The 27926-nt window shown below is 35.9% G+C and overlaps 2 protein-coding genes and 1 pseudogene across 2 annotated transcripts; 2 read left to right on the top strand and 1 right to left on the bottom strand.

Annotated features, from left to right (window-relative positions):
* Window positions 1–1073: 1073 nt before the first annotated feature.
* Window positions 1074–3430, top strand: LOC110262644 (protein ENHANCED DISEASE RESISTANCE 2-like). The gene is made up of 7 exons (XM_088487492.1): window positions 1074–1091; window positions 1205–1468; window positions 1705–1749; window positions 1836–1976; window positions 2673–2774; window positions 2840–2899; window positions 3323–3430. Exons 1-7 carry the CDS (start codon window positions 1074–1076, stop codon window positions 3428–3430), a joined length of 738 nt encoding a protein of 245 aa, XP_088343618.1.
* Window positions 3431–5857: 2427 nt separating this feature from the next.
* Window positions 5858–10650, top strand: LOC107641411 (pre-mRNA-splicing factor SLU7). Its single transcript, XM_088487850.1, has 10 exons — window positions 5858–6310; window positions 7501–7664; window positions 7783–7895; window positions 8100–8510; window positions 8620–8755; window positions 8853–9152; window positions 9339–9555; window positions 9713–9816; window positions 10106–10174; window positions 10269–10650. Exons 1-10 carry the CDS (start codon window positions 6295–6297, stop codon window positions 10344–10346), a joined length of 1608 nt encoding a protein of 535 aa, XP_088343976.1. The 5' UTR covers window positions 5858–6294; the 3' UTR covers window positions 10347–10650.
* A 467-nt stretch (window positions 10651–11117) lies between these two features.
* Window positions 11118–20277, bottom strand: LOC107641410 (disease resistance protein RGA2-like; annotated as a pseudogene).
* Between the last annotated feature and the right edge of the window lie 7649 nt (window positions 20278–27926).

Here is a 27926-nt window from a genome sequence, read left to right as displayed (position 1 = left end):
TAAATTTCGGTTCGGTTTTACGGTAAATTTCGGTTTGGTTCGGTAACTTACACCCCTACTCGCGGGTAAGACTGGGTACCCGCAGATTAAGAACGGGTAGAGTTAGGGTTGGGATATTCTCAACCCATAGGTAGGATTAGGGTTGGATCCAAACCTTACCCTACCCTACTCATTGCCACCCCTTGTTTCATGCATGATGGGTTTGACGCCATTCATTGACCATTGGCATCGAGGTACTTGATGTTTATGGTTATTATGTTTGTTAATATTTTTTTGATATATGGTCGTTGTTGATAAAATGTCTTAGGTCTTAGGTGATTAAGTTATCAGCCAACATTGCTGAAGTCTAAAAGTGCCGGGGGGGGGGGGGTATTGCTGGGTTTTCGAATTAGATACTCCACTACCCCCAACTGGAATACTCCTTGCTATATCATCATTGCTATCATCAGCAATTGTGGCGGGTTCCATATCATCATCATCATCATTTCGCAGTATATCTTCGACACCATCTAGTGCTCACCCTTCCCGAAAACTGGGATCATAACAGGAGTACTGGCCATCGCAATATCAAGCTCACCGAAGGGTCAATTATCACTTATTTGTCCGTCACAATCGCGATTTTAATCAGCTACGAATGACAGAGTTGCAACCAAAACTGTTTCAGGTGCAATGACATGCACAAATGATGAGGTACCAATAGGCATTAAACTAGAGGCTCCTAGTATTGCTAAAATTTGAGGATTCCAGTTCGATTTTTCTGAACTACAGACCACATATCCAAACTTGGGCAATAACTTATGGGTCCTCACCTCGAAAAACTGATAACGACAATGTAATAGAACTTACAAATCTTTGCCGCTGTCTATCATGAAGGAATCGTATTTCACACCATCACGTACAACAGAAATCAGAATTCTATAGAATAATTTTTCTACCCGTTTCATGCCATGCAATCCTAACTTTTGGATTATAGTATTTTGAATAACATTTGGCATTTGGTTCACAACTTCTAATGTCCTCTTCCGCCACCCCCCCCTTTTTAATTCTTCAGGCTTACCCATGCGGTCTTGAGAATGATATCAAAAGAACAGGTGACTGCTTCCTATGCATCATTTCTTTAGATAATATTATAGTCATAAGGATAATTTTGTGCACTCAGTGGACCCTGGATAAAATCTAATCATAATGCTTTCTGGAACTGAAGTCTTGGAAGAAGAACCAGCAGATGAAATTGACTTGTCTTCATTTTCGGGTAACTTACGTCGTGATGATCGGGATAATGCTCGTGATTGCTGGAAAATTTCTGATGGAAATAACTTTAGAGTCAGAAGCAAGCATTTTTGCTTTGACAAGTCCAAGGTTCCCGCCGGAAAACATCTGCTGGATCTTGTTGCTGTTGATTGGTTCAAGCCTCAAGGACTCAAAAAGGATGGACCATGTAGCTAAGCGTCAGGGTTGTGCAACACAAGTGAGTATTAATAACACTCTGTTTGAATTTTGTTTACATGACAATTTATATGTAGGTTTGTCATTTTATCCTGATGTGAAAAAATAATCTACAGACCTATTCTATGATCTCTTTGTCGTTGCATGTATGAAAAATGTACTTGTATAAATTTTGCAAACAATTTATTTTGTTATAATACTTGTTTATTGTTATCCTTTGGTGACTTCGTTGACAAAGGTTTTTTTTGGTTCATGTAGGTTGCATCAGAAAAAGGGTTTTTCTCCATTATCTTTAATCTTCAAGTGGGTTTCCTTGCTTCATATGTTTCTACTCTACGATTTAATAATTTGGAGTTTTTCAGTAAATTAATGATCACGTTTGGTTGTAGGTGCCTGGATCAACACACTATAGTATGGTATTCTATTTTGTGACAAAAGAATTAGTTCCTGGATCCCTCTTGCAACGCTTTGTTGATGGTGACGATGAATTCCGAAATAGCAGGTTGAAGCTCATTCCATCAGTCCCCAAGGTATATATAATTTTGTCATCATTACAAATTGGGCAATTTTCACTGCCTCAGCAATTCTTTTTCTATTATTTTTTTTGTTGGTAATTTTTCATCCTTATATAATTGTTGTTCATTATCTCCCGTCCCCATGTCCATCTAGCAGCAGTCTTGTGTAATAATCTCTTTATATGGACACGTTATAACATTTATATATAATACTAAAGAATATTAGAGGGCCATCAGAATTTATTATTTTTGGCCATCAATTAGCCATTAATGTTTAAAAGTGTGGGCTAAAGTATGTTGTTGGATTACTAAACTAAAGAAATTGGGTTGATAGCTAAAAGTGATGGCCAAAAACAATCAATTTTGATGGCTCTCTAGCATTTCTCTAACACTATTATGTTTCTCTTCCTTTCTCTCTTCTATTTGCTATTATTACTATTCTTCCGCTAAAAATTCTGTCCCAACTAAAAAATTGCAGGGCTCGTGAATTGTGCGCCAGAGTGTTGGTAGTACTCCTTGTCTACTGGGAAAGGCAGTTGATTGCAACTATATTCGTGGTGCTAAGTATTTAGAAGTAAAACTTCACCCAATTTCTTGATATAGTGTTTTCTGTTCTATGTTGCAGGAGGTGGCCTAATTTCTAGTAATAAATGATCTATATACCCTTACTTGTCTGCCATAATTGTTTAATAAACTATTTTCCATCTGTAGATTGATGTTGATATTGGTTCTTCCACTGTTGCTAATGGAGTTTTGGGGCTGGTTGTTGGTGTGATTACAACGTTGGTGGTTGATATGGCTTTCCTTGTGCAGGTATGTTTCCCTATGTTGTAAAAAGTTATAGCAAGTGAACTAACCTATTTTCTTGTTGCATTCAGTGTAAACCTTTCATGTTCATGTTGCACAAGATTAATCATGACTTTGATGTTACATATACGGTTAAATCTTGACCATAGTATAACGACTGGACTTGAGTAATTAATCTAACATTATGTAGACTCGCCAATTAATAACAGACGTGCCCCCTTCACCATTTTTCTTTTAATTGTTCAATTTCATGTGGCTTCATCCTTAAAGGCTGGCGGTTGTAAATAGTTCCTCAAGTTCAGCAATATTATTGTTTAGTTTCTTACAATTTTTCCTGTCATCTTTTTCGGTAGCCCAGTTACATATTATGCATGAGATTTTTTGCCTAGTCTAGTAGTCTTTCGTCTGAATCAGTGCTTAACCATAGCAGTAATTTTGACGGTGAATTTGTTGACTCTTTTTTTTGGGTTTAATTAGAGAGGTTTTTTGACTGTTCACTTACAACTTTTACCATTATACCAAATAGGAGTGACAAAATTGTTGTTTATTGTCAGGCAAATACCCCTGATGAGTTGCCGGAGAGGCTTATTGGAGCTGTTCGTATCTCTCATCTAGAACTCAAATCTGCCATTGTTCCAAAACTTGATCCGGATCCATCATAACTGACCAAGTCGTCTCTGTTGTTTCTTCATACAAAAAAAAAAAAGATCATTTGTCTGCAATCTGCTCGAATACCATTTTTTTATAAACTGGGATGTAGGTTAAATTCTTTTTTCCCTTATCTGTTAGGGTATTAATTCTTAAAAGGAAATTTCTCTTTTGGTGGCTCAAAAGAGAGAGAAAAAAGGGTTTTTTTTTGTTGTTTGGGGGGGGGTTGTCAAGCTCATAGGATCTGTAATTTCTCAACGCATTGTCATTTAGGGGTATTTTATCAGCTTCAGGTATAAACTATGAACATATATAGTAGTCGTAAACTTGTGTTTCTGCCCACCTTGAAGAAAGATGGAAATGACCATCTTTATAAAAGAGTAAATCATCAGCTTCATCCATTTATTTGTATTTTGTATTATAATAGGAATTTTCTTTGCCGAAATCGCTCGTTCCCTTTTTGTTTTATTTGTTGTTACTATTATTTATATTTTTTTTTTTGGAGAAATATCCTGTTACTGTATTTTACATGTTCTATCATTGTAGAGTTTCTCCTTTCCAACCTTATAGGACCCTAAGGTCGCAATTGTGAGAGTTAAGGCCAAAGTGGTCTTGAAGATTGGTAGTGGTCGTACGTAGTCCTTGATATTCTAAATTTCTAATTGCACCCGTTATGTTCCTATGATTAGTAAAGATGCACTATATTAGTCCTTATCAATATTTGATGGATAAAAGGCCAAAGGACTAACATAATATAATTTTACCAATTTTAGATATTTAATTAGTACAATTAAAATCTTTGGAACGACTATAATCTGTAACTTCAAATGTTCAAATATTATACTTATTTTTTCTTTGGATGTGCTTGGCCAGAAAAATGTGGCGTGTGAAGAGAATTGAAAAATAGCATTTTGATGACAAATATTAGGTGATTAATATTTTTTATTTTTGTTTTATATTTGTATTAATATTAATTAATTTTTTATTTATATTAAAAATATTGGTTTTGTATTTACTACTTTTTATCTTTGTTTACAGAATATATATTTTTTAAAATCTTTTGAACGTAACAAAATCACTTGTGATACTGTTCCGTGAACGGAAATAAGAGTAAGATTGTAGCTGTCACCTTAACACTATGTTTGTTTGAGGTGAAAATGGGAGGAAAGAAAAGGGAAGAAAAGAAATTGGATTCTTTGTTTGGTTGAGAAGAGAAATATGAGAGGAAGGAAAATGGGTGAAAAAATATTAGTGAGACTCACCAATTTTTTTTCTTTAACAATTGAGAGAAAATAGAGAGAAAACTAAATCTCTCTCTCTACTTTTAATATTAACCTTTTATTTTTTTAATATTTTATAATATAAAAATAAAATTATATTTTTATATTTCTTTCTTTCTTATTTTCCTTTCATCCAAACATATCTAAAAAAAATAAAAATTCACTCAATTTCTTTCTTTTTCTTTCTTTCCTTTCTGTTTCTTTTCTTCCAACCAAACATAGCCTAAGTGTTCGCATTTCTCTTTTTTGTACAAATTCAAAATACGCAAGTCACCCCAAAAAAAATATATATAAATATACATTACAATACGTATATGGACTAAAAAATTTAAAGTATCTGTTGTACAATATGGTCATTAAATTTTAATTAGTTTGAAATTAGTAAATATTCTAATAAGTGAAATAATTAGTCTGAAATTTTAGGAATTTTTATATTTAAAATAAGAATTAAACCCATTTAGTTAAAAGAAACTCCCATTTGTTCCCCTACAATGAAACACAAATTGATGACAAAACATGCATTATAGCATTATTATATTATTTATATTTATATTAATAATAATGTAAATTGAATATTGTTTAAAATGAATAAAGTCATGTTTCGCTGTCCACATTCTACATTGAAGTGCATATATTAATTCCAAATTCTCAACACCCATCACATACACTGATACACAGCCTAATTTAGTGGCCGTATGCAATATTCACAATGACGCTAAAACCCAGTACAAACAAATATATAATCATCCACGTCTAAGGTCAAATCCGTCATCTCAATAGTACAAAATCACGTGGGACCCAAGTTCTCCTTTTTGATCACGTACTCCTCCAGAAAAAAACTTCAAATACCATTTATTTATGAATTTAATGATATTTTATTTAATAAATATTTGAAATTTATAATAACCATAGACATAAACTAAAACACAAAAAAATAAAAATAAAAAGCTTAAATTTATGTTGCTACAAAAGCTTATAAATTAATATAAATAAAAAATTCAAGTAATTCTTACTCATATTGCGTTGAAATTTTCTCAAAATAAAGTTGAATTCAACTTGAAAGTTGAAATCATTTTATTTTAATGTTGTTATTTTGAATGGCACACAAAAAGGAAAAAAATAAAAAATAAAAAGGAAAATATTTATGAGTACGCCAGCTCCATTCAAAAACGGGCGAAGGAGAAGTGTCACGGCGCCACACCGTATTCTAACTTACGTGGGATCTCTCGCTTGTGCTCCGTAGAATCTTTCCCTCAAAAAATTCCCAATACTCTCTTTCTCTCTCTGCACTGTTTCTGCTCCGATACGTCGTCGTTTCCGCGCTCCCATTCGCCAACTCCGATCCCGGATAATCGGAGCCGGAGAAGGAGGAACAAGAACCTTCTAGAACAACTCCAACTACTGTAACCTGTTCACCTCTTAGCGCCAATCCTGAATTCGAATTTCTTCGAGTCGTAATTACTAAGCTCTCTCTCGCGATTCCGAAACTGCGACTTCTGATAAATCACACAACGCCAAATCACAATCAGCGTCTCTCTTCTGCTTCTTTGTTCGTTTCGTCTCTCGTTCTTCCGACTGATTCTTCAGTTGTTCACAACATGGCCACCGCTTCAGGTACCTTCTTCCTTTCATTCAATTTCGATCCCTTTTCTCGTGAATTTTCGTACCCTAGGGTTTATGCTATCGGCTCTTAATAGTTTGAGCGTTTGCAGTATTTGATGTCCTATTAAAAATTACCCTAATTTAAAGGAAGGAATTTATTGAATGTTTTTGATGGCCCTGATACTTCCATTTGGTTCTTTGAGGCCGATGTCTTGTGGCTTAGGGCTTCATGTCGTTATGGCTGGCAGACTGTAAGTCTTTGAAGATCGTCACCATTATTGATGCTATTCTGTGCAATGTGTGAGAGGTGCAAATTTGTTGGATCTTTCATTTCAAAGGCCAGAAAATGATTAGTTTGTTGAATATCTTGTATGTACTAGCCACTAGGCTATACTGTGCCAAAGAATATGAAAGCATAAATTGAACTGTGGAAGAAATTAAGCTAGCAGGATGCCAGACATCACACTTTTCTTTCAGGATATTGTTCTGGTACCAACTAGGGGTGTGGGTATACTATGCCATAGTATATGAAAGCATAAATTGAACTCTCAGAGAAATTAACCTATCAGGATGCTAGACATCACACTTTTCTTTCAGGATATTGTTCTGGTACTAACTAGGGGTGTGGTTTGTTTTTCTGTCACTGAGGAAAAGTATTTATTTTATGAAAAGAGAAAAGATAAAAAGAAAAGTGATATGTAGGATGATGAATACCTAACTGTTTAGGTGGCCGACGAGCTAGAATCTTACCATTTGGGTTTGCTATCTGTGTAGTTTTCCATGAAAAGCAGTAATGATGGTTATCGTATAATCTATATGCTTGTTTTTGGATTAAACTGGACATAATCTATTTGTTTACTTTTCTGTAGCTAATTGTTTCAGAAAAAAATAAAATCTCTTCAGTCGTATTGGGATTTTCCATTTATTTTTTTTTTGGGGGGATTTTTTGTGGGGGGTTTGAGAAGAGGGGGGGGGGGGGGGAGTGGCGTTGTAATGTTTTTTCATATTTGGGCAAGTATTGAGATTGAAAAATCAGAGATGCTCCAATTCAAAGCTTTTAGGTTTTCCCGTATTGTTTTAATGGATATTAATTTTCCATAGTCAATGCAAATAAGATGTCAATGCTTAATTTTTTGGCCGTTAGTGAATTCTCTTGCAATAATTATATAATTTATTTCTTTTTTGCGTGGGGCGGATTGCAGTGGCATTCAAGTCCAGGGAGGACCATCGCAAACAGATTGAGTTAGAGGAAGCACGTAAAGCTGGGCTTGCACCAGCTGAGGTGGATGAAGATGGTAAAGAAATTAACCCTCACATTCCCCAGTATATGTCATCTGCACCTTGGTATCTTAATGCTGAGAGACCTGTAAGTGTTATTTTTTATTTATTTATTTATTTTATATCTGCAAGAAATTTTGGTATTTGAAACATTATTCATGTATAATGGACTTGTTATTCTGAATTGTACTTTTTTGCCTTTGTAGAGTTTAAAACATCAAAGGAAGTGGAAATCCGATCCCAATTACACCAAATCATGGTATGATAGAGGTGCTAAAATTTTCCAGGCTGACAAGTACAGGAAAGGTGCATGTGAAAAGTAAGTAATCTATCTACCACTCTAAATGTGTTTTTGTTGTGTGTCTTGATGTAAATGTTCTCATTGACTATCTTCTCAGTGGGATCATGAATTTTAGTACACTTTGCATAAGCATTGGGTCTTCTTTTATTTACTTTTTCAGTTATTCTTGTCATTTTCTTATAGTGGATTGACTTGGTGCTTTATATTGATTTTCTTGTTTAGCTGTGGAGCTATGACACATGATGCTAAGTCATGCATGGAAAGACCAAGGAGAGTGGGAGCAAAATGGACAAACAAGCACATAGCCCCTGATGAAAAGATAGAAACTTTTGAGCTTGACTATGATGGCAAACGGGACAGGTGGAATGGGTATGATGCTTCAACTTATGCTCGAGTCATTGAGAGGTATGAAGCTAGAGATGAAGCTCGAAAGAAGTACTTAAAGGAACAACAGCTTAAGAAGTTGGAGAAGAGCAACCAAAATGGGGAGGAGGATGCTGCAAGTGATGAGGATGAAGAGGAAGATGACCTAAGGGTAGATGAAGCAAAGGTCGATGAAAGCAAACAAATGGACTTTGCAAAGGTTGAGAAGCGTGTGCGTACAACAGGTGGTGGAAGTACAGGAACTGTGAGGTAATTCCTACGGTTCCATCCTTTTTGATAATCTAGGGCCACAATAATTGGTCCTGCATCACTTTCATTGTTTATCTTAGATGAATTGGGGCTGAAATATATTTTTTAGGAACCTGCGTATTCGAGAGGATACTGCCAAATACCTTCTCAATCTTGAAGTCAATTCTGCACACTACGATCCCAAGACCAGGTCTATGCGTGAAGATCCTCTTCCGGATGCAGATCCAAATGAGAAGTTTTATGGGGTAAGACTCTAGAATCTGAATTTATAGAAACCTCTCTTGTTTTTATGTTTTATGTATGCTAATCTTGTATATGATTAAATCTACTATTTTTCTGTAGGGTGATAACCAATATAGAAATAGTGGTCAAGCTCTAGAATTCAAGGAATTAAACATCCATGCTTGGGAAGCATTTGACAAGGGGCAAGATGTTCACATGCAAGCAGCTCCATCCCAAGCTGAATTGCTCTATAAGAATTTTAAGGTCATGAAGGAGAAACTGAAATCCCAAACAAAGGACACCATTGTAGAGAAGTATGGCAATGCAGCTGATGAGGACAAACTTCCAAGAGAACTCCTCCTTGGTCAAAGTGAGAGACAAGTCGAGTATGATCGAGCTGGTAGAATTATCAAGGGACAGGTAAATTTTGCATTATAAAGCATAAATTTTTATTGCCGAACCTAAAATTCTACTTCTAAACCTTTAAAAACAATGCACGCTTTTGTATTGTCTTAAAATACACACTCACGTATATATCGCTTCTTGTTTAGTGACGTCATGTCTCTTTAGATTATGTATTTATTTTATAATTGATGCTGTCAACAGGAGGCAGCACTTCCTAGAAGCAAGTATGAGGAGGATGTTTACATTAACAACCACACTACTGTTTGGGGCTCATGGTGGAGGGACCACCAATGGGGCTATAAGTGCTGCAAGCAGACCATACGTAATAGCTATTGCACTGGTGCTGCTGGTATAGAGGCTGCTGAGGCTGCAAGTGATCTTATGAAGGCTAATATTGCCCGTAAGGAGGCTGCTGCAGGTTTGTACACTGACATACACCAAACCTAGATTTAATTTTGCATCTATCCTCCTCATTTTTCCTTTTCTATTGCTATCTTTGTCTTTGTTTGATGCGTTTGTTCATATTTGACATTCTCTTAATTGAATTTGATCTTTTTTTGTTTGTATCTGTGCAGAGGATCCTACACCTACAGAGGAGAAAAAGCTTGCTACATGGGGAACTGATGTCCCTGATGATATAGTCCTGGATGACAAGTTGCTAGCTGAGGCCCTCAAAAAGGTAGATGCAAGTCTCTTATTCATAATATTTCTAATTCTTCGATGTTTATATTATCTTCCTTCTGTAGAACGAGTTATTTGTGTTGTCCTGATAAGGTTATTGACCTAAACCATGAATGGAGTAACCCACTAGTTTTGACTCCAAATTTTCTCGCATAAAAGAAGGGGATCTGTTTGGCGTTTTTATTCTTCCCCTATTTGGGGATTTGGGTATGTCCAGGTGAAAATTTTCAAAAATGTATATTAGTGTTTTTATCTTGGTGCCTGATTGGTTAAGTTTGGTTTTACAGGAGGATCAAAGGAAGAGAGAAGAGAAAGATGAGAGGAAGCGTAAATATAATGTCAGATGGAATGATGAGGTATGATTATTTTAAGATGCCATTGGATAAGAATTGTGTTTATAAAAATACATTGCCCCCTTTTGCATATATATAAATATTCGTTATGTTATAGGTTACGGCTGAGGATATGGAGGCATACAGGATGAAGAGAGTACACCATGATGATCCAATGAAAGACTTCCTGCACTGAACGTGCAGAGGGCAAAAGAAATCTGTGCCTCCTTGCGATAAGTCTGCATAGGTCCTTACTGCATCATATTTTTGGCAGATGGGATTATCAAACGCTTTATAGACATTTTTCCGGCCATCCAGGTCGGATCTAGAAATAGTATCATTGGGGCCAATAACATATATAATATTAAAAAATTATGCAAAAAAAATTATATAATGTAAAATGCATTACAAAAATATATTGATAGAGAATATATTTGAAAGTACAAAAAATATGTATGAACTTTTTATTAATGAAGTGGTCAATTCTTCGTTTCATAAAATTCATCGATAATAGAATTTGTGTCAAATTTTTCAGCAATTTTTTTTCAATATAATTAAAAGATAATTAGCAAGAAATTTATCTTTTATTTTGTTTTTTAATTATTCTTCACAATATTCATAGCTGAAAAAAACTTTCAGTTGTAATAGTTGAAACAGAGAAAATTAATACCAAACGAATTAAGAAGAACGCTCACAAAAAAAAAAATCTACTTTATGGGATTTGAGAAAATTTATTTAATCAAAAATATTAGTAATAATATCTTTTCAAAGTCTTTTAATATTGTTATTTACTTTTTAGATATTAGAAATCATTAATATTTAAGTTAGACTGAACTTTTATTTATATTAAATTAAATACTAGACTGTAATATTATAGGAAAGTTATCACCTGTTCTAATGTACTATATGGAACAGCAATGTTCTTAGCACTACCAGGTATGCTTGTAACTTTTGTCTTTTAGCAAAGGAGTGAATGACTATTTCAATCAATAATGTAGTTTTGAGCTGTACCGGAGAAAGTCAGATCTGGGTAACTCGCTGCTATAGTGGGAATCACCCAACAATTTTCTCCAAGATCAACATTTGGAATGTGCTTAATCCATTTCCAATCCTTCCCTGTTTCCTTCTCGAATTGTTTCTGTATGCTAGGACAATGTACAACTGTCAAACTGTTTAGACCATTGAACCATCCAACGCTTATTGGAAGAGACTTCAACTTGGGGCAACAGGCTATGTATAGTGACTGAAGAGTCATGGTACTACCCCAACAATAAGGTAAACATTCTAGATTTTTGAGCTCATGAAGAGTTATTGATTGCAACATGGGGGGCATGTGTTGTAAATCTTCTGCTAATGCTACCATTTGTGGACAGAAGGAAATGATTAGATCCTTGAGGGAACTAAGACTTTGAAAACCTGTGGATAAGCCTTTGAATTTATCACATTCGAAAATTTTTAGTTTTTCGATCGACTGTAACCCAGTTAACACTTGATCTGTTAATGACTCCAAGTTGTGGCATCCAATTATATGCAATTCTTGAAGGGCAGCGTTGTTAGCTAGTTCAAGTGGAAGTACTTCCATTTTGCTCTGGTGATGAATATGGAGTTGTCTGAGGCGACATAGACCTTGAAGGGTCCCCTTTGGAAACGAAGCCAACTCTTGATCATCATGAATTTCAAGGATTTCGAGACAACCGAGACCATGAATCGAATCCATCTGAACTTGGTTGGGGCTCCTTGTTTTAGAAGGGCATTGAGATAATAAGATCTCTCTAGAGAATAAATCATGACCAGATCTCCTCCGTGCTTTTGCTATACATAATTTTCTAACAGATGGAAGGGCAGGGAATGTCAATCTTGGACATGCAATAACATTCATTTCGGAAAGACATGGGAACATGTCACCTCCTTCCTCTTTTGATAACCCTTCCAAGTTTGGCATGCAACACAATTCCAAACACATTAGAGACTGGAATCCTCTGGCTACTCCCCCATCATAAGATTCATCATCAACATATCTCAAATTATGCATACAACATATTGCAAGTATTTTTAGAGATGGTAATCTCCCCAGTAGGGGGAGTTGTTGACTATACCAGCAATCCACAAGTTTTATGGAACACAAATTCTTCAAGTGAGGATTGCCCATCCATTGTGGGAAATACATACCTTGGTATCCTCCCACCCCTAAATTTATGAGCTTTGGATGAGGTTCCAGGGCTTCGAGAATCTGATCAACATTTTGCAGCAACTTAGATTGCTCATTTCTTCCCCATGACAATTTCAACACGTCTAGCTGCTTACCCATTAAATTGGCTTCCTTGGCATCTGCTGCATTTGTTACTCTTTCCAGGTTCTTAATGTGGAGTTCCCCTCTGAGGCATAATTGTGCTAATTCATCTAACCTTAGCCCTTTCTTCTTACCTACTATGTAAATATTCAAGGTTCTCAAAGAATTCAACTGGCCAATCTCATTAGGCATGTAAACCAACGAACTGCACCCCCTTAAGTAGAGATGTCGAAGAGCTTTTAGGTATTTCAGATGGCGGGCAACCGCCGGAGGCTTCGACAATAACTGAGATTCAAAACCTGCAAATTGCATAGGCTACTTGTGGACTCCGTAAGTGTTTGAATTGAAGTCCCACTAAGATTTAGATACCTTAGATGTTTGAAGTGAGTAATTAGTGAAAAATGCAACATATTTAATACATTTACATACCCCAAATCAAGTGCTCGCAAAGATTCAAGTGGTCCCAATATCTTCGTTGAAGCCAAAGCACAATTTGTCTGTCGGAAGTGAAATGTCCTTAAGGATCTAAATGTGCAAGCAGAAATGATTTGGTTCCGAGCACATGGCCCCATCGTGAGATGGCGAATTCTTTTTGGATGTTCAATGGGCATCTCATCATTTACAGTGCAACACACATCACCCATAACATATTGAGCGAGGTCATGAAGTAGATCATGTATTTTGAAGCACCTAACTTTGCCAAGATAATCTTTTTCAATGTCTTGAAAAAATGATGCCCAGCATAGTTCACTAATTATCTCCTCAGCTACATCTTCAACTGTCATTGTTCCTTCAGATGAGACGAAGCCATTTGCCATCCAGAGATGAACAAGTTCATCCTTTTCAATCTCAGCATCTTTAGGGAAAATAGCACAAAAAGAAAAACACTGCCTTGATTTTAATGGCAAGTTCAAGTAGCTTAATCTCAGAGCAGGTAAGATAGAGTTTTCATCTTGTGGCAAAGTCCAAATCTCATTGTCCTTGACATATAGCCATTCTCTCTCTTCTCTTTTAAACCTCAGAAGGCCTCCAAGAGATTTTGCTGCAAGAGTTAGCCCTTTACACTTTTTCACAATCTCTTTCCCTATGGCAACAAGCTCCACGTTTTCCCCTTCATCTAATCCGAAAGCCCGTTGTTTGAACAATGACCAACAATCTTCAACAGACAGAAAAGACAAGTCATGAGGAGGAAGCGTACCCATAATGGATGCAACCTTTGTGAGACGAGTAGTAACAAGAATTGAAGACCCCACCTTTGAACCACATGCAACAAGTGAATTCTTCAATCTGTCCCACTTCTCTTGATCTTCACTCCAGATGTCGTCCAGAACAAGTAAATATCGTTTGCCTTGAAGTGCCTGTTGAAGTTTTTTCTGAAGTGGATCTATATCCAAATTGCCGCTAACACTCACTGAAGCCGAATCCAAAATAGCCTTGATCATTCTCTTGAGACTGAAGTCCTCAGAGACACAAACCCAAATCTTCAAGTCAAAATGCTTCTTTATCCTGTCATCATTGAAGACCAGCTGAGCAAGTGTTGTTTTTCCGAGACCACCAAGACCAACTATAGTATGCACCGCGGCACGCTCAGTATCACAAGTCTGAATCAAAGCTTGCACAACACGTTCCTTATCTTCCTCTCTTCCATAGATTTCAGGTTGAGTGATAACAGAGGAGGTTTGGCGCCACTCCATCAACTCAGCTTTCTTGTCAGTGGTTGCAATTCTCTCACACAGATGAAACATCTTCCTCTCTTCAGCAATGTTTTGTAACGTCTCCCTGTTGCGTTTTTTCTCTCCTTTGTGAGGTCCAAGCCCAACATTTTGAGGGTGTCTCTTGCACCCATTGTGCCACAACCCTAGTTTAGATTTTTGGGGGTCATTGAGAGTGAGAGAGAGTAGCCACCAAATGAGAGAGTAGCCACCAAGTGAGAGAGAAAGGGAAAAACAGAATTTTCGTTTTTGCCCAAAGCAGTAAATTTCAAATGGCAGTTTCTCAGTTGTTCACCGTTGGATCGGCTTGAAATTTAAACTGCATATTCCTATCATCTTGTTCTTCATTCTGGTCGGTGGAGATGTTGATTGGAGATTTGCAGTGAGAGAAATTGGCTTCGCAAGAGAGAAATTAGGTTTCCCGTTTTTACACAGAGCAGCAATTTTGGAACGGCAGTTTCTCATTCTTTCACCATTGGATCGACGTGAAATTTAAACTGTAGATTCTTCACATCTTGTTCTTCATTCTGGACGGTGGAGATTTTAATTGGAGGTCTGCAGAGGGAGAAATTGGCTTCGACAGCAGCTCTGTTTTTTTGGGTATATTTCATCTTCTTGCTTTTCATTTGTGAGCTTTGGTGCTTTGATGTTTTGGCTGGTTATATGCACATTTTTGTGCTTTGTTTGAGACTCTCTTGTACCTCATTTGATTATAGTGGATCTATTTCATTGGTCTGGACGACTCGTGGTTTTTACCTCTCACATTGAGGGGGTTTTCCACGTTAAAATCTCGGTGTGTTCTTATTATTGCTTTACTTGCTATATTTGCTTGTTATAGTTGCTGCCATATTGTGTTGTGAGTGCTTCCATATTGTTCTTGTGTTGGACATTTGTGTCGTTTCCGCTGCTAGGCTCTTTCATACTGGCATCAGAGCTTGTTGGTATTTTTCTGGGCTTGTGATTTTGTGAACAATGGAAGCTAATACTAATACTAGTAGGATGATCACTCTTAATGGTCCTAATTATGATTTGTGGAAGTCAAAAATGAAAGATTTGCTTTATGTCAAGAATTTTCATCAACCAATTTTTGGTACAGAGAAGCCTAATGATAAATCTGATGATGATTGGACTTTGTTGCATAGACAAGTCTGTGGATATATTAGGCAGTGGGTTGACGATAATGTGTTGAACCATATTATTGGAGAGACACATGCTCGGACCCTTTGGATTAAGCTTGAACAGTTGTATGCTCGAAAAACTGGGAATAACAAGATGTTTTTGATCAAGCAGTTGTTGGCTTTGAAGTATACAGATGGGACATCAATGACAGATCACTTGAATAATTTCCAAGGAATTATGAATCAGTTATCTTCCATGGGTATCAAGTTTGATGAAGAGGTTCAAGGATTGTTACTTCTTGGCTCCTTACCAGACTCGTGGGAAATTCTCAGAATGTCATTGTCCAATTCTGCTCCTGATGGTGTAATCTCTATGGATCTTGCCAAGAGCAGTGTTTTGAATGAAGAGATGAGAAGAAAGTCACAAGGTACATCGACTACACATTCAGATGTTCTTGTTTCTGAGTTTAGGGGGAGAAGCAAAAGTCGAGGTCCTAAAGGTAGAGATCAAAGCAGAAGCAAGTCTCGAGGAAAGTATAAGAATATTGAGTGTCATCATTGTGGTCAAAAGGGACATGTGAAGAAATTTTGTTGGCAGTTAAAGAAGGAGAAAGCCAAGGCAAGTAAAGACAAGAGCACAAATAAAGATGATGGTAGCAAGGAAGACAAGGTTAATGTAACTCATGATGATTTTCTTGTTGTTGAGGAGTTTGAATCTGTTAACCTTGTTGATAATAGCACTAGTTGGGTGATTGATAGCGGTGCTTCTATTCATGTTACATCTAGGAGGGATTTGTTTACGTCCTATACTCCTGGTGATTTTGGTGATGTAAAAATGGCTCATCAAGGTGTTGCAAAATGTGCCGGTGTTGGACAAATTTGCTTGGAAACCTCCAACGGTACCAAGTTGACTTTGAAGCGTGTGAAGCATGTTCCAGATATTCGGTTGAACTTACTTTCTGTTGGTAAGTTGTGTGATGAAGACTTGGATAGCTCATTCTCTCGTGATAGTTGGAAGCTCACCAAGGGTTCCATGGTTGTTGCTAGAGGTACTCGACACTCTACTCTTTATTTAACTCAAGCAAAGATTGTGAAAGATGTTAATGCTGCTGAGTTTGTTGATGAAACTGATTTATAGCATAAAAGATTATGTCATATGAGTGAGAAGGGCATGAATATGTTATCCAAGAGGAATCTTTTATCTGGTTGTAAGGTTGCTTTGCAAAAGTGCAACCATTGCTTTGCTGGGAAACAAAACAGGGTTTCTTTCAAGAGCCACCCACCTTCAAGGAAGTCAGAGATACTTGACTTGGTGCATTCTGATGTATGTGGACCGATGAAGACAAGAACACTTGGAGGGTCTATCTATTTTGTAACCTTTATTGATGATCATTCTAGGAAATTATGGGTTTACACTTTGAAGACCAAAGATCAAGTTTTGAATGTGTTCAAGCAATTTCAAGCTTCTGTTGAAAGAGAAACTGGGAAGAAGTTGAAATACATTCGTACTGACAATGGTGGTAAGTACTCAGGTCCATTTGATGCTTATTGTAAAGAGCATGGTATAAGACATCAGAACACTCCTCCGAAGACTCCTCAGTTGAATGGCTTGGCTGAAAGGATGAACAGAACATTGGTTGAAAGAGTTAGGTGCTTATTGTCACAGTCTGAATTGGCAAAATCCTTTTGGGGTGAAGCTTTGAGCACTGTTGTTCATGTCTTGAACCGAACACCATGTGTTCCCTTGCAATTTGAAGTGTCAGAGAAGGTATGGTCAGGTAAAGATGTTTCTTATGATCATTTAAGAGTCTTTGGATGTAAAGCTTTTGTTCATATTCCTAAAGATGAGAGATCTAAGCTTGATGTAAAGACTAGGCAATGTATTTTTATTGGCTATGGCATGGATGAGTTTGGTTACAGGTTTTATGATCCTGTTAACAAGAAGGTGATTCGGAGTAGAGATGTTGTCTTTGTTGAAGACCAAACATTGAAGGATGTTGATAATGCGAAAAAGCCAATGGTTCAGCCTAGTGATGATTTTTCTGACTTGGATATTACTCCCTCTATGCCTATGGTAGAAGATGGTAGAGTTGAAGCTCAAAATAATGAGCATGATACAAGTGCAGGTGAAGATGGAACAGTTGATCCAATACTTGATGAAGTTGGTGATGATGATCAAGATGAAGAACCAGCTTTAGAAATTCCTGCAAATGCACTTAGAAGGTCTACAAGAGAGAGAAAGCCTTCGTCAAGGTATTCTCCACATGAGTTTGTTTTGTTGACTGATGGGGGAGAACCTGAATGCTTTGGAGAGGCTGTTGAAGATGAAAGCAAAGCTCAATGGCTTGAAGCTATGCAAGAAGAAATGAAGTCCTTGCTTGAGAATGATACCTATGAGTTGGTGAAGCTACCGAAGGGTATGCGATTTTTGAAGAACAAATGGGTATTCAGAATCAAGAATGAAGAACACAATTCTAAGCCTCGGTATAAGGCTAGATTGGTTGTTAGAGGTTTTAGCCAGAGAAAAGGTGTTGATTATGAGGAGATCTTTTCTCCTGTTGTGAGGATGTCATCCATTCGTGCTGTGCTTGGATTAGCAGCGTCTCTTGATTTGGAGATTGAGCAAATGGATGTGAAGACAACTTTTCTTCATGGTGATTTAGACAAGGAGATCTACATGGAGCAACCGGAGGGCTTTGTTGTTAAAGGAAAGGAAGATTTTGTGTGCAAGCTTAAGAAGAGTCTTTATGGGTTGAAGCAAGCTCCAAGACAGTGGTACAAGAAGTTTGAATCTGTTATGGGGAAGCATGGTTACCGTAAGACAACTTCAGATCATTGTGTATTTGTGCAAAAATTTTCTGATGATGATTTTATCATTCTTTTGCTTTATGTGGATGATATTTTGATTGTGGGCAAGAATGCTTTGAGGATTAATGAGTTGAAGAAACAGTTGAGTAAGTTCTTTGCTATGAAGGACTTGGGTCCTGCCAAACAAATTTTGGGCATGACTATTACTCGTTATAGAGATTCCAAGAAGCTTTATTTGTCACAGGAGAAGTACATAAAGAAGGTGCTTCAAAGGTTTGGCATGAATGATGCCAAATGTGTTGCTAGTTCTTTTGCTCCTCATTTTAAGTTGAGTACCAAGCAGTGTCCAACCACTGATGAGGAGAAACAAGCAATGGATGAAATTTCTTATGCCTCAGCTGTTGGAAGCTTGATGTATGCTATGGTGTGTACTAGACCAGACATTGCTCATGCAGTTGGTACTGTGAGTCGTTTTCTCTCTAATCCAGGTAAAGAACATTGGAATGCTGTTAAATGGATTATGAGATATCTCAAAGGTACAACTAACTTGAGTTTGAGTTTTGGTGGTGAGAAACCTTTGCTAGTTGGCTTTACTGATGCAGACATGGCAGGAGATATTGATTCTCGAAAGTCTACTTCAGGTTATTTGGTCAAGTTTGCAGGGGGAGCTATTTCATGGCAGTCAAGGCTACAAAAGTGTGTTGCACTTTCTACCACAGAGGCAGAGTTTATTGCAGCAACTGAAGCATGTAAAGAGTTGTTGTGGATGAAGAAGTTTCTTGCAGCACTTGATTTCAAGCAAGACCGTTATGTGTTGTTGTGTGATAGCCAAAGTGCTATTCATCTTGCCAAGAATTCTACTTTTCATCCAAGATCTAAACATATTGATGTTAGGTATCACTGGATACGGGATGTGTTAGATTCCAAGTTGTTAGAACTTGAGTAAGTTCACACTGATGACAATGGTGCTGATATGATGACAAAAGCATTGTCAAGAGAAAAGTTTGAAACATGTTGTCTGATCGCCGGAATGGCGAGGGCCTCCACCTAGTCGAGAAGGGGGAGATTTGTTGGGTTTTTTCTCTCCTTTGTGAGGTCCAAGCCCAACATTTTGAGGGTGTCTCTTGCACCCATTGTGCCACAACCCTAGTTCAGATTTTTGGGGGTCATTGAGAGTGAGAGAGAGTAGCCACCAAATGAGAGAGTAGCCACCAAGTGAGAGAGAAAGGGAAAAACAGAATTTCCGTTTTTGCCCAAAGCAGTAAATTTCAAATGGCAGTTTCTCAGTTGTTCACCGTTGGATCGGCTTGAAATTTAAACTGCATATTCCTATCATCTTTTTCTTCATTCTGGTCGGTGGAGATGTTGATTGGAGCTTTGCAGTGAGAGAAATTGGCTTCGCAAGAGAGAAATTAGGTTTCCCGTTTTTACACAGAGCAGCAATTTTGGAACGGCATTTTCTCATTCTTTCACCGTTGGATCGACGTGAAATTTAAACTGTAGATTCTTCACATCTTATTCTTCATTCTGGACGGTGGAGATTTTAATTGGAGGTTTGCAGAGGGAGAAATTGGCTTCGACAGCAGCTCTGTTTTTTTGGGTATATTTCATCTTCTTGCTTTTCATTTGTGAGCTTTGGTGCTTTGATGTTTTGGCTGGTTATATGCACATTTTTGTGCTTTGTTTGAGACTCTCTTGTACCTCATTTGATTATAGTGGATCTATTTCATTGGTCTGGACGACTCGTGGTTTTTACCTCTCACATTGAGGGGTTTTCCACGTTAAAATCTCGGTGTGTTCTTATTATTGCTTTACTTGCTATATTTGCTTGTTATAGTTGCTGCCATATTGTGTTGTGAGTGCTTCCATATTGTTCTTGTGTTGGACATTTGTGTCGTTTCCGCTGCTAGGCTCTTTCATACTGTATCTTATTAGCCATTCTTCTACGAAACATGGCATTTTTCAGACCGAAAGAAGAATGGCAAGAAGCATGTATCTTGTTAAACCAGCCACCCTTTTCTTGCTGATTCTGATTTTGAAGATCATGTGTGGAGAATTCGTCAAAGATGTCATCCAACTTGCTCGGTTGAGAGATGCAGAAGTACTAATACCAGTGTTCAATATGGTTTCGGCTTCAATGCTTTTTAAGCTAAGAACCAGAATAATACTAAGGACATCTTCAAAATAATGGAATGCCATAATCCACACATATTATGCTTTTCCTCACTTCATCCAACAATACAATGTTGCGTCCTATATATTATATTCAAAAATATTATTTAGAGACAAAAATCAGCTACTAAAATTAGTTATAATATATTTATTTATAAATATATATAATTTAATTTATTTTTAATGTATATTTTATATTTTAAAATATACATTTTAAAAAATATTATTTATACATTAAAATTAACTACTAAAATCAGCTACTAATGTATTTTTGTATAAATACATGTGTAATTTAATTTATTTTTATAGTATATTTATATTTTAACATATATTTTTGTACTGATAATTCACTTTAGTGACTGATTTTAATGTATACATAACATAACTCATATATTTTTTAGACTAATAATTAATTTTAATGATTAATTTTAGTACATGCTTACCTAATATAAATATATTATACGAAACATTTCAAGTGTATCGAAAATACCAATACTCCAGTTGTTTTAACCGTTGATCTGAATTATAAAAAATATATATAATATATATTAATTAAAATTAACAATTAAAACAACTGGTGCACCAATACTCTCCGGTGTACTTGAATCAAACTATGAGTTAAGCCCCAAAATGGTCCTTGAGATTGGCGTCGTGCACTAAAATCGTCCCTGAGATCCCAATTGCACCAATTACGTCCCTGAGATTGAGAAAAGTGCACCATATTAGTCCCTGACCCATTTTCCCTTAACGACGTGATGACATGGCTGGATGACGTGGATGGTAAGTGACACGTGTCACTCCATGATTTGACCACGTGTAATGATATGATGATGTGGTGACCAGTGACACGTGGCATGCTGACGTGGATAGTTGTGCCACGTGTCACAATGTTATTTGGCCACGTGTCCGTTTGTGCCACGTGTCGCGACCGTATTCGTCCACGTGTCATCCATTATGTCATCATTGTAAATGCACCAAATTAGTCCCTCACTTTGCATTAAGTGACTCATTTTAGTCCCTAAAATTGAATGTTGTGCACCAAACTAGTCCCTTCACCAATATTTTTTTTTCTATAAATTCAAAATTCTTAATATTTTTGAATACATTAATTTCAATTCTATTTTTTCACATGTTATTCAAATAAAAGTGCTTTTATAAAATATTTTTTCTCTTGCGAATATCCTAACCGTCGACTTGGAGTTGACGTGAAGGTATTTCAAGCACCTTCACTACTATCTCCGACCTCTTTCAGTACTTTTATAAAATATTTTTTTCTCTTGCAGATACCTCTAACCGACGTCTTGGAGTTGACGTGAAGGAATTTCAAGTTTCCCTCATTACCATCTCCGACCTCTTTTATTTATACTGCAAAGGTCGGAGATGATAGTGAGAGTGCTTGAAATACCTTCAATCTAGCTCATTTACACATAACAAAAACGTGTACTTCATAAGAATAAAAAATATATATATATATTTTAATTATTGATTTCTTGTTAAAAGCACATGTTTTTTTTATGAAAACAAAAAGTATCCAATCAATTAAAGAATGGCTCCGAAATTGAATTTATTTTGAAAATAATTTGTTCCTTATTGCTCATTTATGTAGTCCATGATAATGATGAAAGGAAACTCTACTTCACCAATGCTGCATTATAATTAAGGGCACAAATAAAGCACATGTACGGTACAACATCATCATCATCATTATTAGGGAAACACTTACATACATATTAAATCATATATAGAATACAGACGGACATTGATTATTACAAAAAAAAAAAAAAATAATAAGAAGAGGAACTTGCCTGATTTCTTTTCTCTCAATAATTATTATTATTATTATTATTATTATTATTATTAATTTATAGTTTTTTTTTTGTATCAGAATATTCACCAAGCCGGAAGCTTAATGAGTAATTCTTTAAATACTGTAGAAATACAAAGTACAAAGTGGACGATCCTCCCAAACAAATAGCATTTGTATTGTTCATGTGATTTACTCTTAACCTATGATCAAATTGCATGAGAGGCTAACTGTTGACGTTGAGTACACTACAGATTATTGGGTATATATTTAATTCAATATCCAATAAATTAATATTTTTAACATAAAAATTTAAGTGTTAATGATTTTAGTAAGAGGTGTAAATTAATTTGATGTCAAATAAAAATTGGATTAATTAGATAAGATTATTTAAAATATTTAATAAAATTATTAATAAATTACCATTTTTTGGTATTTTATTGAGTAGTTTAGTAACTCGATCGTCAGTGAATATCATTTAAATTTATATATTTTGTGTTAAAATTTGGAACACTCCTTTATATTTAGAAATGTGAATTTATTTATAAAAAAGTCTAAAGAATTAGTATTTTTATTAAAATTTGATTTGCAAAAAAAAAAAAGTAATTCTATACCATTAGATATAATTTCATACTATTAAAAATATTAATAATAACTAATTAATTATTACAAATTATAAAATTTGATGACTTTCTAGCACTTCTCTTTATTTATTCTGTTTTAGTCTAAATTACTTTGAGGGTATGTGTGGTTGGAGGGAATACAAGTGTATTCCTAGAAATTTTGAGATTGGAATATCTTATTCCCATGTTTGGTTCAAGATTTAAAAAATTATTCCTATGTATGTTTTATTTCCTGGAATCAAAATTCTACCCATTTCATTCCCATCTCCCCCTTGGTTATCTTTAATTCCAATGAGAATGGAATGTGTATAATAAAGTAAAAAGACCAAAACACCCTTGTTAATTTCACTCCAACCCTTCTTTTCAGATTTTTCCCAATTCATTTCAAACAAAACGAAACCCTAGAAGAAACCCCTCCTCCATGAAAACCAATCCCTAGCGAGACTTTTCTTCAAATTCACGGAGGCTCCACCGGCGTCAGTGCTGCCTCGCCGCCGATTTCGATTTGCACGACCACTGCACTCTTTATTCTAGAAGGAAATCGTTCGCGTTCATGTCATCATCACAGCTCACAGTTCTTATTCGTGCTTCCTGTTCGTGTTCATCATCTCGAGTGGTGCTTTCTGTTCGTGTCGTCTCCCTCGTCTCTCTCCCTCCTCGCGTCTCAGCAATAACCATCAAAGAGAGTTTAATTTATCTTCTGTAACCTTGTTCATCTTTTTCAAGTACAGAATCTTCTTCTTCATGCAAGGATCTTTTATTTGTTCTTTATTTATTTTTCCTAAACTATGTTTGTGCTATAATTTATTGGCATGAAGGTTTGTGCTAGGTTTAAAAAATTTTGTCAAATAGTTGATTCATTGCTGTTAATCTTATTGTTGATTGGTTTGTGATACTAAATAGAATATATGGTTCTTTGAAATGCAATGTCATTAAGGAAGCATAACAAGAGGTTCTTTGATGATTACTGCAACACTCAAAGCCCTTTGAAAAATGAAAGCAATTCTTTTTTGAAATTGGAAAAGGCTTCTTTTACCTTTTGATCAATGAATATATAAGACAAAGGCTATGGTAGATTGAATCAAAGGTTGAATGCTGAGATTATAAAATAGAGTTGTGTTTTTTTCTATTGATTCTGTTTTCAGTCATATGCTATAACTTAAAATTGTTATTGTTTTTGGGACTGCATTATGAAAATTTGGATTTGATTCTTGTGGCATAAGGATTCATAAGGACTGTAGAGTAAACACGCCAGTCCCTTTGCTTTGTATTCTCATAGCTTGTTCATAGAATAGAACAGGATGTGGAGGAGCATGAATTGCTCCAGAGAAAGACTGAAAAAGTAATAGTTACAAGCTAACATGTTAGAAACAAATAATAATTATATAACCTCTTTCCAATATGACATATTTTGGGGTAATTAAAAAACTAAAAAGGGTTTGAATAAAAAGTAATAGTTTGGTATATGAAACCTGTGGTGGGAAGAGTTTATATCTGGTTCCAACTTTGTATGTTGTTGTCCCACAACTCACGAGATATGAAGGGTTTTATATAAAGATATCAAAATACATTTTAGAGAGAAAGAGAGACAAGAGTAAAAGTTATTAGTCTCTTATTTATTATTCATTGCAATAATTAAAAATGAAGAGTCTGTAATATTGGAGCATAAATTTGACAATTCAAGGCTGTGAAAGAATACTTATCTATTTACTGTTGCTACTTACTGCATTTCAGGTGTAGTGGATTTACCTGTGAAGAAGTAAGTAAGCTTTCTTTGCTTTAAACCCTTGTGTTAAATTTCTAAACTGTTTGACTAATATTGTGATTCATCCTTCATCTATTTGGCAGTATCTTTGTTTTCCTTGCGTAGCCCAGGATCGGATCGGAGGTGATCTAATAAAACATAATAATTGAACTGAATGAATGCAATTATATGAGCCTATGTATTATTAATTCTCACTCGAGCCATTAGGTGGTGATGCCATATATATCTCCATCTATTTGAATGTTGTTAATTAGTGCATGGATATATACATGTTTTAATATTTTTTTAGCTAAATAGTAAAGTCTTCTAGCTAAATATTTTAATGTTTTTTTTTTTTTACAGAATGGATCCCAAACAGAAGATGAGAGTTATTGCCTGCTTAATTTTACATTTTGAATTAATGAATGACCTTATGGTTAAGTTGTTGATGATTTGCTATGTTTTGATTAACTGCAATTGAAAAAAAAAAAGAAAAAAAAATGGAATGATAGTTACAATAGGCAAGTAATAAGGAATGTTAGTGTCGATAGGATTATTTATTTTAGTGATCTAGCATGTATAGAAAACACAAGAATGGATAGATGTGCCTTTCATGCATTGTGTAACATGCTTAAAAGGGTTGGAAGGTTAGAACCAAGTAGGAATATGGGTGTGGAAGAAATGGTTGCCATGTTTTTACGTATTATAGCACATGACGTCAAAATTAGAGTAATAAAGAGACAATTTGTGAGATCTGAAGAAATAATTAGTAGGTGGTTTAATGATGTATTGCTTGCTATTTTGAGATGTCATAATCTCTTACTGAAGAAACCTCAACCATTTAGCCAGGATAGAATGGATGAACGATGGAAATGGTTCAAGGTAATTTATCTTACTAATGTTATTAAATCTAATATGCTTGGTGTACTTTAGGATTGAGTTAATTGATCTTTTTTTTGGATTTTAGAATTGCCTAGGAGTTTTAGATGGTACCCATATCAAAGTCAATGTCCTTGAGGCTGATAAGCCTAGATAACGAAACAGAAAATGTTACATAACAACCAATGTGCTTGGAGTGGTTACTCCCGATATACAATTCATCTATGTATTGGCGGGTTGGGAGGGTTTAGCTGCGGATTCTAGGCTATTGCGAGATGCACTATTTCGCAATGGGTTTAGTGTTCCCCAAGGTATTTTATTGAGACTTTAGTATGTTATCAAAGTAACCATTTGATCTTTCATTTAATTTTGTTCAATTTTATATGTTACACTAGATCATTACTACTTATGTGATGCTGGATACATGAATTGTGAAGGATTTTTGGCACCTTATAGAGGACAAAAATATTATTTGAGTGAGTTTAATCTACATAATCAACCTCCCAAGAACTTTTTAATATGAAACACTCACAAGCTAGAAATGTCATTGAAAGGGCATTTGGAGTATTGAAAGCAAGATGGGGAATTTTAAGGGGAAGGTCATTTTATCCTATTAAAACTCAAGAAAGAGTTATAACTGCATGTTGCCTTTTGCATAATCACATTAGAAGAGTGATGGTTGTGGATCCTATTGATGAGATAGTAGATCAAAATATGTTTGGAGTAGATGGGCGGACGATCTACCATATTGAAACGAGCGATGTTTAGGGTAGATAGAGGGATCAACTTGCACAAGAAATGTGGAACCAATGGAGGAGAAGACATCATACACGATAATTGTGTTCATTTTTCTATGTATGAGGTTGTCTATTGTAACATTGATTTCATTTTATTGATGTATTTGCGTTTTTGTACAAGAGTTATGCATGTATGTCTGCTAGTAAATTTTAACTTTTGAGACTTCTCTGTAACTTTAATTTGGATAATAGTAAAGCTTTTTAATACATATATGGTTGGAATCGTTGAGATTTATTTTATATAAGTTCAATTATGGATTATGAGGTTTTTACTGGGGTATCCTCTATCAGATTTGTCCAGGACTTGGGCAAGTATCTTGGAGTTACCCTTAGCCATTCTAGGGTGACTCGTTCAGCTTTCAATGGTGTCCTGGATAAGATTCGGAGTAGGCTAGCAAGCTGGAAAGGAAGTTTACTCAATCGGGCTGGTAGGCTCTGCTTGGTTAATTCTGTTGCTGCTGCTATTCCCACGTACCAGATGCAGGTCTCTATTTTTCCCAAAGGAATCATTAGTAAATTGGAGTCTATGATGAGGAATTTTCTTTGGAAAGGACAAGTTGATGGAAGAGAATTGAATCTTGTTAGTTGGAAGGTACTGGTTACTCCAAAAAAATATGAAGGTTTGGGGATTAGAGATCCTTATTGTGTATATTGCTCTTTTTGGGAAGCTAGTTTGGACTTTTTTCCAACAGCCAAACAAGCTATGGGTCCAATTGTTGGATGCCAAATACCGATCATCTTTATATGACTGTTTTAGTTATCCTAAGAACAAGGACTCTCCCATTTGGAGGTGTCTTTGCAAGGCTTGGGAAGTGTTGAAGGATGGGTTTGCTTGGTGTATTGGAGATTTGAACAAGAATTTTTGGTTTTCTAGCTGGAGGAGAGAAGGACGGTTATCTAATGAGATGGATTATGTTCACATTTCTGATTCGAATCTCCGGATACATGATATTTGGTCGGTTGGTAGGTGGCATTTGGATACTCTTTATTCTCCTTTATCTCAAAATTTGAAAGATAATATTCTCTCTTACAATCCAGATGAACAAGCAGGTCCGGAAGTGGGTTGGTATTGGAGTGGGTCTGCTGCCAAAGTCTATGACTCACGCAATGGTTACTTGTGGTTGTGTAAGCAGCTGTTTGGTTGGGAGGAGCGGGAGAATTGGCTTTGACTTTGGCGTCAGCTTGTTCCGGAAAAGTATAAATTTTTGGCTTGGTTGTGTCTTAAGGAGGCTCTTCCTACTGCAAGTTTTCGCTTTAGAAGAGGGATGTCGTCATCGGATAGGTGTCCAAGATGTCTTTCTAGCCAGGAATCAGTTTTACATTGTATTCGGGATTGTCCAAAAGCTCAGCTTGTCTGGCATAGGTTGGATATTTCTTGTCATCCTTTGGATTTGAAGAACTGGTTCTTGTATCATAGCAGAGAGCATCCGTTCAAGTTCTTTTCGGGACTTTGGTGGATATGGCGAGCAAGGAATAATGACATCTTTAATCCCATGAAACTTGGCCTCCGGAAAAAGTGATTTGTCTGGCATTAACTTCAGAAAAGGAGCTTAGGAATATTTTTGAATTACAACGTATGTCTCTTTCCTCTACTCTAAATGGTTTTTGGAATCCCCCATCTATTGGTACTTTTAAGATTAATTGTGATGCTAGTTATTTTGGTTCGGGTGATAGTGTTGGTTTTGCTTGTGTTATTAGAGATTGTAATGGGAGCTGGCAAATGGGGTGTTTGGGAATGATTGAGAGTAATAGTATTCTTCAAGGAGAATTGTTTGCTATTTGGAGAGGATATCTCTTAGCTTGGGATGTGGGTCAACGAGATGTTATTT

The sequence above is a fragment of the Arachis ipaensis genome, chromosome B5 (assembly GCF_059453495.1).
Source record: "Arachis ipaensis isolate K30076 ecotype BB chromosome B5, ASM5945349v1, whole genome shotgun sequence".
Classification (NCBI taxonomy): domain Eukaryota; kingdom Viridiplantae; phylum Streptophyta; class Magnoliopsida; order Fabales; family Fabaceae; genus Arachis; species Arachis ipaensis.
The sequence above is the reverse complement of the archived record's forward strand: the minus strand, read 5'-3'. Positions and strand labels throughout refer to the sequence as shown.